Here is a 16,159-nt window from a genome sequence, read left to right as displayed (position 1 = left end):
GTTATGTAAACTTTTAAATGAAAAACAAAAATATTTCCATTAGTTTTAATTTTTAACAGTAAGGTGTCGAAATCTTTATCGCATATGGGAATTTAAATACTGTTAGATTTGCCACCAATCTGTTTTATAATTAATTCATTTACAAAGTATGCGTAATTATGATGCGTTATTTGGTTTACTGCCTAACTTTGTTTAGATCAATTCGAAGATTAACCGCGTATTACCTACCGTATTTAAAATTGAAAATTACGTTATCACAAAGCAATTATATAAGTTTCACAGAAGATTTTTTAAATTAGTTACACTTTTCTTGAATAAACTGCACATACATATTTTACTATTTGAATTTAGTTGTATTGCTGTTTGCTGTACCATTGCGGATCTCAAAAAAGATATAAGTGAGAGGCAGTGATTTATTTTATTATTCACCTTTTTTCTTCTTTTTTATAGTGAGAATTATTAAAAAGTAATAAAAAACTTTTGATAATAGGTAATAATTTTGGTCCACTAGAGTTCATTAATTATTAAATTCTAATGATAAATAAAAAAGATGTAAAAATTACAATACTTTATTTACAATACTTAACGAACTTATATAAATATTATATAAGGTTGTATATAGTTATGCTATTTACAAAATGTGTTGAGAAATCTTTTATCAGATTATCCCAAAAGCGAAGCGACTACAGCAGAAGGGATCGCTCCCCCGGGACCTTGTTGTATTGTTGGCTGGAATCCATTTTCGTCGGCAACGTAAGTGATGATATAATTGACTCCATCAGGTCCGACCCAAGCGTATCTTCCTTGAACAGCTATTCCCTCATTTTCAGTTCCCTGGTTCTTTAGTTGACCTTGCTCTTCGTGCAAGCTTCCGTCGGATAGTTCCCATCTATAATTTAATAATTAACTAAGATTTATTAAAGCAAACCATTTTTTTTAAAGATGAGTTCCTATATTTCATTTTAAACATAATTGGAATTTAATAATAGAAACATGAAATAATTGTTGTTGTTATTGAGACAAAGGATAACCCCGTGTCCTTCCAAAATTGGATTCCGATTTATTCGGTAAGAAAACATCTTGAGAGCTTAATAATATTAATCAGGGCACGACGTTCCAGGTTCTCGGTTCGTTTACTGACAGTCAGTATATTTCTTTTTGCTTCCAAAATATTTCAGCACTGAGATTGAGAGTAAAGGCTTACTTACGCGAAGTTGTAAGCATCGAGCCCAGCGTTATTGCTCTCATAACGCAGGATCTGAACGTCTTGAGGATTCTGGGGCGCAGCCACGGCTACCGCAATGAAGGCGAGTACGACAAACTGAAACAAAACGGTGTCATGTAGATTATCACATTTTTCACAGTTCACATCACAGAAAAATTCAATAACTTTAATTTGTCTACTGACCACTTTCATCTTTTCTATTGTTTGTTTACAACGACTGTTGTCTTCGAAGAATGCACAGTTTGTCTGATGGTTATGTGTTCGAACCTCTGTCTTATATATGAATGTATTTCTTCTTAAGCTCGGTTGCAACATAGCCGTAAAACTTGGTCGCTTCTAGCCGTATGTTCAAACGAAAACATCTTTCTTTGTAATAGTTATAGCGATGCTTTCGCTTGTGAGTGTTCGCATACGCATTTGTTAGTTAACAATCGAAGTGACCTATGCATCTGTCTTTAGTAACTTCTTAAAGGTCAATGTTGATAAACCTTGCAAATATTTAATTGACATGTAGTTCCAGAGCCATACGGTATTTTCACACACACACACATTTTCACAAGTAACATACGGTATTTTTTAATTAATTAATTGCATAATTGCTTTATTTGTTTCATGGTTTAGTATTCTGAGTGAGAGGCGGTGGTTAACGACCCTTTTAACATGTTGTACGCATGTTATACATTTTTAATTACAGCTAAAATTAAAATAGAAATGTTCTTCTCGTTTTTATTTTCACGCGGAAGTTATTCCATTGTAGTTTATTACAAATAAAGTAATAAACACAGCGAGAGAATCCCTGTTTTTGTGGCGCCGGCGCTCTTAAAGTTATATCATTCCATCTATGTTGGATGTTTTTATTTGTCACAAAAGTATGCAATTCAAATAAATTGCAAACATTAATCGAAGATTGTGGAAAAGAAAATCTCGCAGTGGGATTCTTTTGCAACTGAGTGGCAAATCATCATGTTCATTTTCCCTGTACTTATCCTACTCACTTAGGTCGTTGCACCAGGTTTTCGTCATATCAGTCGTCACTCCCCATCTCCTTCTTGGCTTTATAACCTTACCAGCTCCTATATCCATAAACCAAATATTATATAAACTGTTTTAGATTATGACTACAAGAATGATAAATTATAATGAATGATGTACGACACGCGACGCGACCGCGAAGTCCTCAAAATAAACACTCGCCCTGAAGATGGCCCCCCGACGGGTCTGAAACTAGTCGGTGCCATCACCGGACGATCACACGTGAGTTAAGCCGTTCTTAATTAATTATAATGAAAGGGGATAAATAAAATAGATAAAAAACGTTTTAAAGTTTTATAGCTTAGTATTGTTCATGTCATTCAAATATACTCGTATTTATCAACGACACAAGAAATGTAAAAAATAAAAATATGATTTTGGTGTTACAAAGGTATTTTTATTAAATGTCAAGAAATTAAAATATAAAGACGTTTATTTGCTACTAGCTATTGTCCACGGCTTCGCGCGCATTCTGTTATACCCTATTTTGTAGCTGGTTTTTGTCACATGTGTTCAAATGTTATTCCTTAAATATACTATTCTCCCGTAATTATGAGTAACATGTTTCAGATACTATGTACCCTTGCATGCGGCGAGCCGGCCCATTCATGCAACCAAGAAATATTGTTGTCGCGGACTCTGCCACTGTTAAAATTTGGGGTTAAGATTAAATTTGGGTGTTAAAAAATTTTATGTAATCCGTCGTTTCATTAGATAAAACATTTATTTAAGCAATTATTATTAACATATATGATTAATATTACAATTTCTTTGACAATGTGCTGTCTACTTTTAGTTAACTCTGTAACTATGTGACGACAGATTGAATGATGTGACGTACTAGGGAGTGCTTAGGCATCGAGTTTTAAAGAGTTTTTTGAGATCTGAAATTGCTATCAGTTATTAAAACGCGAGAGAAAAATAATTTTGTACGGAAACTTGTATGCGATCTTTCGATATACGACGAAAAAAAAAATCAGTGGAAAGGTCAATCGTATAAAATTCCTAAGTTGCGGTAACATTAATAAGTATTATAATAATACTGTAGTTTTTCCTCAGTCGCTCGATACCATTTGTAGATATATATCTATGTGTAAAGAGTCTATCTATATGTAAAGAGTTTGAACATCACTGAAATGTTTATAAAATGTAATAGATTCAGTAACATTATGTTACTTGCGACATACACTGAGGTTATGAGAACATCAATCAGCTGTGGCGAACTATTCGTACGGCCTTTAACATTTTCGTCTGAACGATGTTATTAAGTAGATGATACTTTTGCAATTTAGGAATGTTAAAAATCATTCTTACACGCATCATGACACGGCTTATGTTTCATTAAAAACGCGTTGCATTTGCAAAACAACTAGATACAAATTATTTCATAGAAAATATCAAGGCCTTTTGTTAGCGCTTAATAATTTTCGACCAACCGGTTATTGCGCGTGTGATAATAAGAAGATAGCTCTCATCATACAATCAGACAAACCAATTAAATTAATCAATATGCATATTTAGTCGTCTATCTACATATTTCATTTATAAATATCAATTTCTCTATTAAGTATACAAATGTTTAAAGAAACGTTAAATAATAACGTAGGTTTAATTTGAGATATTTAACTAGAACAATTAACCATGTTTTGATTCTCAAAAATCTACAACGTTCATAACTATAATAAATTGAGCTTTTTAACATAATTTATTAGTTACTTATTAATATTCTTATAACATTTTAATGTATGATTGGTTAACATTTTTTAAAGTTCTTGACAATTTAAAACGATATACTTATGTAAATAGAATAAACGGTAACAAGTTAACATCTCAGCTCTGCAATTATTTTAGAACCCTCAACTCTTTGGAATTCATTATTTTGTCTTAATTCGAGGAATAGCCTTTTGATGATTTACAAGATAAAATGAACTGAGAGTACTATAAGGATAAAATTGACTTCCGTGGCAATAAACGAAAACGGATATGAGAGACTGGAAATCCAAATAGTTCTTCGAAATCCACCTCAGAGCAAGGTTGACTGATCAATTCGAACGTTAAAGTTGTGAGTATAGTTAGTAAAATCAAATGTTCTGTTCTCGTGAAAAAATTATCAAAAAGAAAGATTTTCTAAGATTTCTTGTTTAATTATAATTAAGATTTAATGTTGACGAAGATTTTGATTAAATTTATTTGAGATTCCAAACGGTGTGTTACGTCATAGTGTGTTGAACCGATGCGCCGTTGACCTCCGACACTCGATGGTTCGCCTTCCTTACTAGAAATGCTTTTTAGGCCAGATTGACATTACGATAGCTGTTCAAACATAATCTTACTATATGTTGAATTAATTTCGTACAAGGTCGAGTTATATAACATCCATACGACGATGTCATCGACATGATATTACACAACTAGACGTGTAATTTCTTCTGATATATTTGATTGGGTTTGAAAGTCAAGTTCTCTATATTTTGTTGTTCCAATTTTATAAAACAAGTTTTTATAATAATGTGCAAGCAAAATTACTCATTTATCTTTAAAATTATCATGATAACAATATAATACACAATAAAAAAATAATACGCTGTGTAAAGTTTGATATTTTAATAAAGAAAAAAACAATTCACTCTATCACTTTTTTATGTAATTTCAAACAAAGCCTTAACTCATCGCTACAGCGTAGTCGAAGCTAGACATTTCGACAGTTTGACGTCATAATAACCAGGATGCAATAGTTTTACCTCCTAAAATCAATAATTTCAGATTTTTTTTTCTTATTGCCTTAAAATGCATTCAACAATTTATTGAACTTAACGACGTATAGCTGAAAATACTTAGTTTAAACCTCATTAAAAGTAATTTATATAAATACACTACATTACAGCTTCTATTTTCAGATTGTTTTGTGTTTATTATCCAGATGACAGAAGGGTATTGTTTTCTATCTATATTATATCTGACTATCCTATTTATAAAAATGATTTCTTATGTTTACGCGATTCTACACAAATTAACTTAATTAACACCAAAATTATTTCATTGAATTAATTTAAATAATCCTTTTATTAATGATATATCCGCGTAACCCCACATTTAACATTCGATCGATTTCATAGTTTACATAAGATGTTTACCTCTGGATATCAATTGTGATGACATCAACCTGCTATTGAGACATTTATTCAACGTACAATACTTTTCCGTAACATAAGTGGTAGCTAAAGAAGCTCGGTTTTCATCGAACGTACTATAGAATTAATGATATATGTATTTTAATTATAAGTTCTTAACAAGGAAATAAATGCGATTGTAGGCGTAATTTTAACCGAGGTAGATCTTGCTAACCAACATCTATTATACCTACCTATTGTACAACATCTATTGTACCTATAGAACCATACCACGACCACACAGTTCGTATTTATTTCTGATAGAAAGTGATTGTTCGCGCCCGAGATGCGGGCAACCCTATAAGCGGGCGGAGCGGCGTGCGGGTGAAGAAACGTCACTCAAAAATCTCAACCGGCTGCCGATGCATACGCGCACCGTATAATTTGTCTTTTGCAACTTTGTTAATTCCAAAATAAACCATTACAACCAAGCAACTGTGTTTGGCCTAAACAAATGGTCCTTCGAGCCTCAATAATCAACAACGAAAATACAGTCCACTCATTTAATACGTTTGGAGCGAACGAAGTGCAGCAAATTATCGCGACATCGGCTCAACGGCCGCCGGAGTCAAACTTCAGACATCAAGACAAAGGAAGTACCGTGTGGACAGGGGAAGATAAAGTGAGTTCGTTCCATATTTTCCCTTCTAAATCCTCTATAATTGGCTTCCTATTGTGTTAATTGTTCAATTTCACGCTTATGCATTTACAAGCGCCTAATTACCGTATAGTGAAGTACCCACTTTTTTTCTTTTTTTTTTTTTTTTTTTCGTAATTCTTATCGATATTTTTTTCCTTTAATTCAACAATGGCCCAGCTAGATGTTTTAATTCGCAAACGTAGTGGCATGAAAGCCAAGCTTACAAATTTCTCCAATTATATTAGCTCAATTGGCGCTTCCGGCATAGTCTCCGAACTTCAACATGAATTACAATGTCGATTAAATAAATACGAGGCATTATACGATCAATTCGATGAATTACAGGTGGAGATTGAGGTGTGTTCCGACAAGCCAGAGGACGAATACGAGGAACGTTCAAAATTCGAAGAGCGTTATTACGCGCTGATGGCGCAAGCGCGCAATCTGCTGTGCAGCGATGGTGCAGCAGATGACGGCCGCTCTGTTGCAGGTTCGATATGCAAACAAGCAGGTGAATCATTCCAACACAATTTTATTCGCTTACCTAAAATTGATTTACCTCGCTTTCATGGTAGTTATCAGTGCTGGCTTGAGTATAGGGATACATTTTTATCATTAATTCATAGTAGTGCTTCAATCGATAACATAAGCAAATTCCACTATTTACGCGCCTCGCTCTCGGGTGCGGCGCTCGACATTATTACGAACATAGATTTTAAAGGCGACAACTATTTAATGGCGTGGCAGTTGCTATGTGATCGATATGACAATAGTCGTCTATTAGTGCATAATCACGTGCAGGCATTGTTCAATGTTGAACAGGTTGTCAAAGAATCGAGTCTTTGTTTACGTCGTTTGCTTGATACAATTAATAAAAATATTCGAGCGTTAAAAACATTGAACGAGCCGACGCAATATTGGGATACGCTTGTAGTTTACATCATGTCAAACAAATTAGACGTAGTAACCGGTAGACATTGGGAAGAATATCGTAATGGCTTATCGAAACCGCCTTCTTTACAACAATTTTGCGATTTTATTAGTAACAAAGCTGATTTATTGGAAACAATTGAAAATAAACAGAATACAAATGTAAATAAAACAATTTCGAAAAATAACAGTTATATAATAGCATCTAACATAAATAATAATAATCGTTCCTTAGAACAATCAAAACATAACAACATTAAATCTTATAAATTGTCATGTCCTTTATGTTCAAAAAATCATCTTTTGTTTACATATGAACATTTTCGTAGTTTAACGGTTGAAGAAAGATTAAAAAAGGCGAAAGAGTTAAAAATATGTTTTAACTGTTTGCGTCCCGGACATGGTACTAAGCGATGTAGATTAACGCATTGTAAGTATTGCAATAGTAAACATAATACGCTTTTGCACACCGAAGAGTCAAAGCCTACTTCATTTCAAGACCCAATGCCTAGTAGTTCTAGTGTTGCGTTGCCTATTAATCATTCATCATCATCCATTGCTTTCGCCAAAGAAAATAATATCGTTTTGTCGAGTAATGCTCCTATACAACTTACTACTTCTACGCATGTTTTACTGTCCACAGCTATGGTGAAAGTGATTGACGACAACGGCAACAGCATGGACGCACGGCTTCTACTCGATAACGGCAGTACGGCAAATTTTATAACGCAGTCGCTTTGCAGTAAACTAAAATTATCTACACGTTCTGTAAGTTCTGAAATTAATGGTATTAATAATCAATCGTTAACTAGTACACAAGCTTGCAATTTAACAATCGAGTCCCAATGTTGTAGGTATAAAGCGAATATAGAATGTTATGTTTTACCGGAGATAACTAAAATACTTCCTTCTACTGTAATAGACATCAGTCAACTTTCGTTGCCCTCAGATCTACATCTAGCTGACCCTTCGTTCAACATACCGTCAGTAATCGACATTCTCGTCGGGGCTGAAGTTTTCTGGGATGTTATATGTACTAAATCAATTAACCTAGGCAAAAACAAGCCTAAGTTAGTTGAATCAAAATTAGGTTGGATTGTTACAGGCCAACTACCAATACAGACAACATCAAATTTTACGCATTCTTGTAATTTGTCGATAAGAGATCTTGACAACAATTTGAAAAGGTTTTGGGAACTCGATTCCGTCGCTTCGAGCCATGCCCTGTCTAGTGAAGAACGAGCTTGTGAGGAAAGCTTTAAGTTGATATACGATTCGTGACGAAGAAGGTCGATTTATTGTAACGATACCATTAAAAAATAATACTAATGTCTTAGGTGCGTTAACGTTAACAAGCAGGTAACGAAACGTATTATGTTGTCAGTAATTAGTCAAATTTTCTAACTTCAATCGTCTTGTAAGAGTAATGTCATATGTTCAACGTTTTGTGTATAACCTTAAAAACAAAAATAACAAAAGAATCGGTTTACCTACGAAGGACGAATTAGATCAGGCCTTTAAGGCCGTAATGCAGAATGCCCAAATTGATATGTTTCCCGATGAATATGTTTTGCTACAAAAGGGTAAATCGTTACCTCGTAAGAATAGATTTGCGTCGTTGAGTCCGTTCATGGACAATGACGGTATCATACGTGTAGGCGGAAGGCTTGAAAACTCACCTTACGAATATAATATAAAACATCCTATTTTACTGTGTAGTAAACATCACGTCACTAAAATAATATTTCAAAAATACCATCTAGATTTATTGCACGCAGGGCCTCAACTGCTTTTAGCAAATATTCGTCAGTTATATTGGCCCTTAGGGGGCAGAAAGCTTTCTAGAGTAATCGTAAAAAAATGCTTAAGATGTTTCAGATATAAAAATACAACTATACAACCTGTCATGGGACAATTACCAATTTCTCGTACTAACTTAGAATTTCCATTTTTACATTGCAGTGTCGACTATGCCGGACCAATACTGATAGCTGACCGGAAAGGGCGAGGTTGTAAGCTTATAAAATCATACGTGTGTATTTTTGTTTGCCTTGCAGTCAAGGCTGTGCATATCGAGCTTGTTACAGATCTGACCAAGGAAGGCTACATGTCAGCTTTGAACCGTTTTGTGGCTCGTCGGGGCAAACCTCAGTCCATTCTGTCGGACAACGCTACGAACTTTGTTGGTGTTTCCAAGGAGTTGGAACAATTTTTACAGACTTCAAACCTGCCTTCGGAGGTTGCTCAGCAGGGCATTCAATTTTCCTTTGCCCCTCCATATTCTCCCCATTTTAACGGAATTGCTGAAGCAGCGGTTCGTTCTACCAAATACCATTTAAGGCGCTTGATTCAAATGACTAACTTTACATATGAGGAACTTACAACTTGTCTAACTCAAATTGAAGCCGTTTTGAATTCCCGTCCTCTTACCCCTCTCTCATCTGATCCCACTGACCTCTCTGCTCTTACTCCTTCTCATTTCTTAATCGGACGAACTCTCTTATCTGTACCTTATCCACAGGTTACAAACATGAAGGTGGAGCATTTGCAGCGTTATCAAAGAATCAATTATATAAAGCAGCATTTTTGGAAGCGGTTTTCTAAAGAATACGTCTCTTTACTTCAAACAAAAACTAAATGGTTCCATTCAACAGGACAACTATCTGTCGGAACTCTTGTATTATTGAAGGAAGCAGGTCAACCTCCTCTACTGTGGCCATTGGGACGAGTCACCAAAATTTATCCTGGCGTCGATGGAGGCTCAAGAGTGGCAGAACTAAAGATGAAAGGAAAAACTGTTCTACGGAGCTACAAAAACATCTGTCCTCTTCCCTTGGACTAGAACCTTCTCGTCACTCTGCTACCACAACTCTTCCATTACAACCACTTACATCTGTTTCTTCACAGCCGTGGGCCCATCACACTGCTTCTTTGAACAAAGGTGTTCAACCCGGGGAGGATGTTCGCGCCCGAGATGCGGGCAACCCTATAAGCGGGCGGAGCGGCGTGCGGGTGAAGAAACGTCACTCAAAAATCTCAACCGGCTGCCGATGCATACGCGCACCGTATAATTTGTCTTTTGCAACTTTGTTAATTCCAAAATAAACCATTACAACCAAGCAACTGTGTTTGGCCTAAACATGATTAAAAATATTAAGTTAAATTTTATCATGGAAATTATTAAATAATTCTCCTATCATTAAATCTAGTATCGTCGTTGTGTATCTCAGGCTTAAAACCGTTAGCATCAGCTATATATCTGACACTGTGATATTGCCCTGAAGGGTCCAGGTATCCGTATTCCCCACGAATCGTAAGAATATTTGTCCCTGCTTCATTGATCATACCAGCCTCTTCTTTTCTATAGGTACCGTCTGATGTTACGAATCTGAAAAAAAGCAGCAATTTTAAAAATAGCACTTATGGACTTGCTGGGAAAATAAATAGAAAAAGGGGAATTATTGCTTGGTTTCATTTACATATAACTAAAGTACTCAAAAGACCTTAGGGTTAGAGGCTGATCATCTCAGATTTCCTACAATCATGACAAATCAAACCATGTTTCTCTTAATTAGGTAGGTCAAAACTTAGGAGCTGAAACTATAAATCTTTATCAAAAATTGATTACAAAATTACTTAATTCTTTATCAAAAATTTGTTTTCACGTACTTACTCGAAACTATAAGTTCCCAAGCCGTTATTACTATACGCGTACTTAATTATTTGATTAGGTTCATCAATCGCTGCAGGCATTCTCTTCACTATTGCTAATATTACTGCTACGAGGCAGATGCGTCCAATAAAGGCCTGCGCACCATACAAATCATATGTCAAGGATAACAAGTCGACGGACAAGCCACACTTTACTGGAATTTAATCAATAGATGCTTATACGACAGGAATTATTATACCTTTTTTTGTATGAAATCGAACTAAATAACCATAACTCACGAATTTATCGCTTTTTCAAGTTCGTAGCAACAATACTTAGTAAATCTGACATGTTCCTTGATATAAATATGCATGAAACGCGCACCCGGATGTTTTGAATGTTTTGCAAATGCTGATAAATTTTAGCAAAGAAGAGAGAGATGTGCGTCTAGAGCGTGCTGAAATGAAATCCGTTATCTCTGCCTATCCCTTAAGAATACGACCGTGACTTTATGTTTCATAGCTTTATATTTTCTTCGCCTTTGCTATTTTAAATTATTCTACATTTTTTGTTTACTAAAACTTTATTAGAAAATACCGAAACACTTACAGAAAAGGGTCAAGTTAAAAACAATACAGAGAAAATGGTGACAGTAAAGTATAGAAAAACACTTAGCGAACCATAGCGAAATTTAATAAGAACATAACTTGTTTTTATTCAACTTTGCTTGTATTTTGTAAAATAATTCGTTTTATCAAAATGATGCAATATTGGTGTGATGCAATATAAGGACTTGTCGACATTTTGTTTTTCTCTCGCCCACGTTTTTCAACTCTACTTGTCTTTTTTGTTCAATACAAGGTGTTTCCTTGTATTCCACTTATGACGGCTAACTAACAAACATAAAAATCATCAGGAAAGAAAACTGCTCCAAACTCTAGAACTTTGGACTATTCGAAAATACTCATCTTGTACTTCGACATTTAAGTCTAAAGGTCTTAAAATCTGAAATTTAGGTCTATAAGATGACATTTCTATGTGACGATAGAATAAATAGGACTCAGAGTTTTTGTTTGGTACAATCACTTCTAATTTCTAACACATTTATACACTCATAGAAGCGAGCCGCTACTTGTGCTCTGTATTTTTCCCCTATTTGAGTTTCACTAGTAAATGACATAGTCATCGTCAAGTCTCTGTGGTAGTTATAACTGAAACAGACAATTCAAATGTGCCATTATAAACCGACAAAGTTATCTGACTCGCTGAGCCTAAGTCAATCTAAATTATAAGAGCACAGTAGCGCCGCCCTGTCAATGTCAAAAAACTGGAGAACTGTCCTATTCATTTTATGGCATTTTCTTTGACTAAGTAAAGATTTTATCTATTTTATGACAGAAATAACAGTGATCCTGGTTTTAACATTGTTACTAATGACAGTTGTGTTGGCAAATATTGTCATTCCTCACAATCTGCTATTAAAATCAGAGACAAACAATATGTCAATACAAGTTTACTGTAGTCGAAACTCACAGTTACGTAGTGAAGAAAAAGAAGAATAAATATGGTCACTTACCATGTTAATTAATATTTTTCTAGTTGTGATGTATTAGAGAACTGCGGTTCATGCCTAGTGCCATCACCTTATATCGAGTTCTTCATGAATGACAAGTCTGGACCTCATTCCTTAGCAAACAATGCGTCGCCAAGGACTCAAACAAGTCAATGACACTATCATATAATATCTAAACGAAAAAAAGCATTTTTTTAACTCGATTGACGACTAAACCTAATTAATATTCTCGAGACCATTAATTTAGATCGTTATTCGTCTGGTTTGTGCCGGTTCTATGAAAACGTCTTAAACCGAGACGTTATCATTATATTGGACCGAGCTTGCAGTTTGTGTGGTTTAATATCTTCAGAAACAAAATAAAGATCTGCAAATTACGAGATCTTATTACTATAATTCGTACTATAGTATGTTGTTCTACACATTACGTATATTTTGTAAATATATAAGATACGGATCTCATGAAAATCCTGATATCTGATAATCGAAATGTGGGAGCTACAGATATTACAATTAATCTAACATAGACACGTTAAACTTAGAAATAAGGTTATGTTACCACTAGTTAACATACAATTACATACAAATATTAATATTAAATTCTGCAACTTCTCATATTGTATGGAATTAGCATTTATTTTAATTTATTATATTAATAACATGCAATTTAAGTTGTATCATCCGTAGAATGTCACATGTTTTTTTTTTTTTTTGGGCGGCGCTATGTCACATGTTGCGCGCGTGTTTACCTGTGTCATATGTTATTTCATTTTATTTTTATTTATTGGTCTTCGTTTGCGAATCATCGTAAAGGTCACGGTCAAGTTTCCTATTAGAGCTATGAGTAGCATAGTCTCGTTGTGTGTTAGATTTTTCCATACTGAGCTTTTTAATGTTAAGTATATTTATATGTGAATGTAGCAATAATTTAATTAAATATATTTTACATTTCTGGATACAAACGGAAAAACCAATCTTTTTCTTATTTAAATACAAGGACATTCAATGTTATATCAATAGACAGAACAAATCGATCAAAAGCGTATTCCACGACTTGTTTGTGTTGATTCACACTACAATAGATTTTGAATTTATTAACATAAGTAGGTTATGTTAGAAATATATAAAAAAAATAAGTTATGGGGTGTATTACCTAAGTGATTTTCACTTGGCACAAATCTTTTTTTATTTATCATTTTAATTACCTAAACCATTTTCACATTTACGCATTCAATTACCGATTTTTTTAATACAGCTCGTTGGTAAAGTACGAGAGTCTAATAACTTACGATTTTTAATTGTATCATAACTAGATACATGTTCCGGAAGTAATTTGAATTTGTTTAATGACCATGGCGGTCGATACTACATGCAGATAACGTATTGTAACCAACATCGTCATATGACAGTATTATACTGTTGACAGTACTAGGAAACATATCCCCGCCGTACGGTTCAACGGTTAGTATGCGGATACAATAACTACCTGGATATATTAATGGAATATTATTATTATAATCATCTTTTTATCTTCCGTTTTATGCAAAATCACTACACTTTACCAATATTATAAATGCGAATGTTTGGATGAATGGATGGATGTTTGAAGGTATCTCAATAACGGCGCAACCGATCTCGATGAAAGTTGGCAAAGATGTAGATCATAGTGTGGAAGAACGGCTACTTATTATGTTTTTTGTTAATTCCGTGCGGACGGAGTCGCAGGCGGCAACTAGTATCATATATATGAGATATAAGTCCATGTAGTCTCAACCCCACTTCATAATTTTTAACCTTATGATTCTCAACAGTCGTTGCAATGATTTGTGATGAATATTTGAATGTTTATTAATTAGGAAAATGTCAAGTTTTACCTTGAAAATAGATTTATCTTTATTAGGATTAACTAAAAAAAGAAACAGTTCATATTATCATCATAATATATCAGTCATGTGTATTTTTAAATTAGATTCTCTAACCGATCAATAGTGCGTATATCGAATGGTTTCCACTCGCAAAAATATTGCCTTGTCTGTTTTTTAAAATGAAATGTGAGGGATAATAATTTTGTTTTATAGAAGTGTGGCGGTGTACAAATAAATAAAAACTTGAGAGGTGTCAAGGGACACCCGGATGGAACGAAGTTCCTTTCGATTAATTAGTGAAGGAATTTTAATAAAAATTTTTTTTCTTAAGTCGCGACACCACACTGTTCTATGCGAAATAGAAATGAAAATATCTGGCTTGCTTTCTATAAGAGAGAGAGAGACAGACAGAGAAACATGCGACGCCGCACAGCTTACAATAGCTTACTACAGCAAAAAGTGTGGTGACAACTTTTCGTAAGAATTTTTTCCGTCTAGCCCCCTTTCACAACGCGCGATAAGGAACTTCGTTCCAAAACTCCTCCAATAATCACTTTAGTGTTGTAGCACAATAAACAAGCGTAAGAAAGCAGGCTTTGTTTAGACATGATTTATTTGCATTCAAGGATTTTTTACAAATTGTAAACATGAAGAAAAAATATCTGAATTCAAAATATCCTTTGAGTGTTCACTCCTTTTATGTTGTGTTTTATTTTTTATTTTATCACTTGTATGATATTGGAAGCTATTCTGTCACAGATATCCATGAAATCGTTCATTTTCCCAATAGCGATGCAACCACAATTTCTGAAATCCTCATCTGCAATGGAAGATGTCGTTCTAAATTTTACAAAAACAAAACATAACAGTTGTCCAATGCTAGGTTGAGGTTAAATCTAAAAGTAAGATCTAAATATATTTGTCAAAAATATTGTCAAATTAAAAAAAAAAGATTCGTCAGCTAAGAAGTAAATGGCCCCTATCTGTAGTAATATTATAGAGAGGAAGGATTTGTATTTTTGTATGTAACTTTGCAATAATATAGGTACATTATCACTGAGTAACATAGTCGCGAGCCAAAGCTTGTTTTGTATAAAAATATGAACCAGAAAATCAACAAAAGCAGTAAGAAGTAAGCTGCAGAGGGAACTAAAATATTTACCCCTTCATCGATTGGATTGATAATGACAAAACCATTTGTGTCAGCTTTATAATGAACTGTCTGTAATACTCCTTCTGTGTCGTTATATGAATAAGATCCTTTAACTGCGACGTGCTCGTCCATTTGACCAATATTAACACGTCGTCCTGTTTCTTCCTTTACTATACCGTTTGATGTTTCAAATCTAAAAATAATTTTGAACATATTTAAATACGTAACATTATATGATATTCAAAAGAATGTTTTATATATTTTTATAAAGACCATATTAAAACCACATGTAAAATGGTCTTGATAACAGACGGCCATATTAAAAATTCATGACATATGCCACTTTGACTTAGTTAATTAAGAAAATAATTAATTTCTTACCTGAAATGGTAATTACCGACGCCATTATTTTCATTTTTATAATATACAATCTTTGCTTCTGCATCTGAAAGGTTTCTAGCGCCAATACTAAATACTGATAAAGTTAAAACCATTAAAATTCGATACATTTGTATTATTACGATATAAAAATATATTTATTTCAACTAAAAGATTCAACTTGTTTACGATAAAAAATAATATAAACACAACTTCGAAGTGTACGATCTACACAATTCTGTTATTTAATGGCCATAGTCTTTATAAGCTTAATCATATATTTAGCTATTTATGTGTATAGCGAAACGAGCTAAAATCGTGATACCCCTTTGGGAAGGTAATCACGATGCATGCCGGTTAAACCTGTTTTATAAGCTTATTATGAAAATTATTTAAATATTCTATTTTATAAAACAAAATTATATACTAAAGTTGACTAAACGAGGTTACTGCAAAAGTTTGTAAATAATAAAATAGCGTGGGAACAATAGAATGGCATAAAAGCAATAATCCTGTCCTAAAAATCCGTAAGTGGTTTAAA

General features: G+C 33.9%; 5 protein-coding genes across 5 annotated transcripts; 2 read left to right on the top strand and 3 right to left on the bottom strand.

Annotated features, from left to right (window-relative positions):
- Window positions 1-616: 616 nt before the first annotated feature.
- On the bottom strand, window positions 617-1,499 carry LOC106715057 (endocuticle structural glycoprotein SgAbd-5). Its single transcript, XM_014508263.2, has 3 exons — window positions 1,409-1,499; window positions 1,209-1,321; window positions 617-889 (listed from the first exon to the last, which is right to left on the bottom strand). Exons 1-3 carry the CDS (start codon window positions 1,415-1,417, stop codon window positions 664-666), a joined length of 348 nt encoding a protein of 115 aa, XP_014363749.1. The 5' UTR covers window positions 1,418-1,499; the 3' UTR covers window positions 617-663.
- Window positions 1,500-5,708: 4,209 nt separating this feature from the next.
- LOC123721091 lies at window positions 5,709-8,278 on the top strand. The gene is made up of 2 exons (XM_045678416.1): window positions 5,709-6,049; window positions 6,413-8,278. Exons 1-2 carry the CDS (start codon window positions 5,882-5,884, stop codon window positions 8,276-8,278), a joined length of 2,034 nt encoding a protein of 677 aa, XP_045534372.1. The 5' UTR covers window positions 5,709-5,881.
- A 247-nt stretch (window positions 8,279-8,525) lies between these two features.
- LOC106713229 lies at window positions 8,526-9,839 on the top strand. The gene has a single exon (XM_045678415.1). It carries the CDS (start codon window positions 8,526-8,528, stop codon window positions 9,837-9,839), a length of 1,314 nt encoding a protein of 437 aa, XP_045534371.1.
- A 338-nt stretch (window positions 9,840-10,177) lies between these two features.
- LOC106715062 (endocuticle structural protein SgAbd-6-like) lies at window positions 10,178-12,356 on the bottom strand. The gene is made up of 3 exons (XM_014508269.2): window positions 12,226-12,356; window positions 10,671-10,804; window positions 10,178-10,385 (listed from the first exon to the last, which is right to left on the bottom strand). The coding sequence occupies exons 1-3, from the start codon at window positions 12,226-12,228 to the stop codon at window positions 10,178-10,180; spliced, it is 345 nt and encodes a 114-aa protein (XP_014363755.2). The 5' UTR covers window positions 12,229-12,356.
- Window positions 12,357-13,565: 1,209 nt separating this feature from the next.
- On the bottom strand, window positions 13,566-15,811 carry LOC106714928 (cuticle protein CP14.6-like). The gene is made up of 3 exons (XM_045678414.1): window positions 15,622-15,811; window positions 15,153-15,433; window positions 13,566-13,708 (listed from the first exon to the last, which is right to left on the bottom strand). Exons 1-3 carry the CDS (start codon window positions 15,747-15,749, stop codon window positions 13,566-13,568), a joined length of 552 nt encoding a protein of 183 aa, XP_045534370.1. The 5' UTR covers window positions 15,750-15,811.
- Between the last annotated feature and the right edge of the window lie 348 nt (window positions 15,812-16,159).

Source organism: Papilio machaon, chromosome 6 (assembly GCF_912999745.1).
Source record: "Papilio machaon chromosome 6, ilPapMach1.1, whole genome shotgun sequence".
Taxonomy (NCBI): domain Eukaryota; kingdom Metazoa; phylum Arthropoda; class Insecta; order Lepidoptera; family Papilionidae; genus Papilio; species Papilio machaon.
Note: the sequence above shows the minus strand (reverse complement) of the source record. Positions and strands in the feature narration are given on the sequence as shown.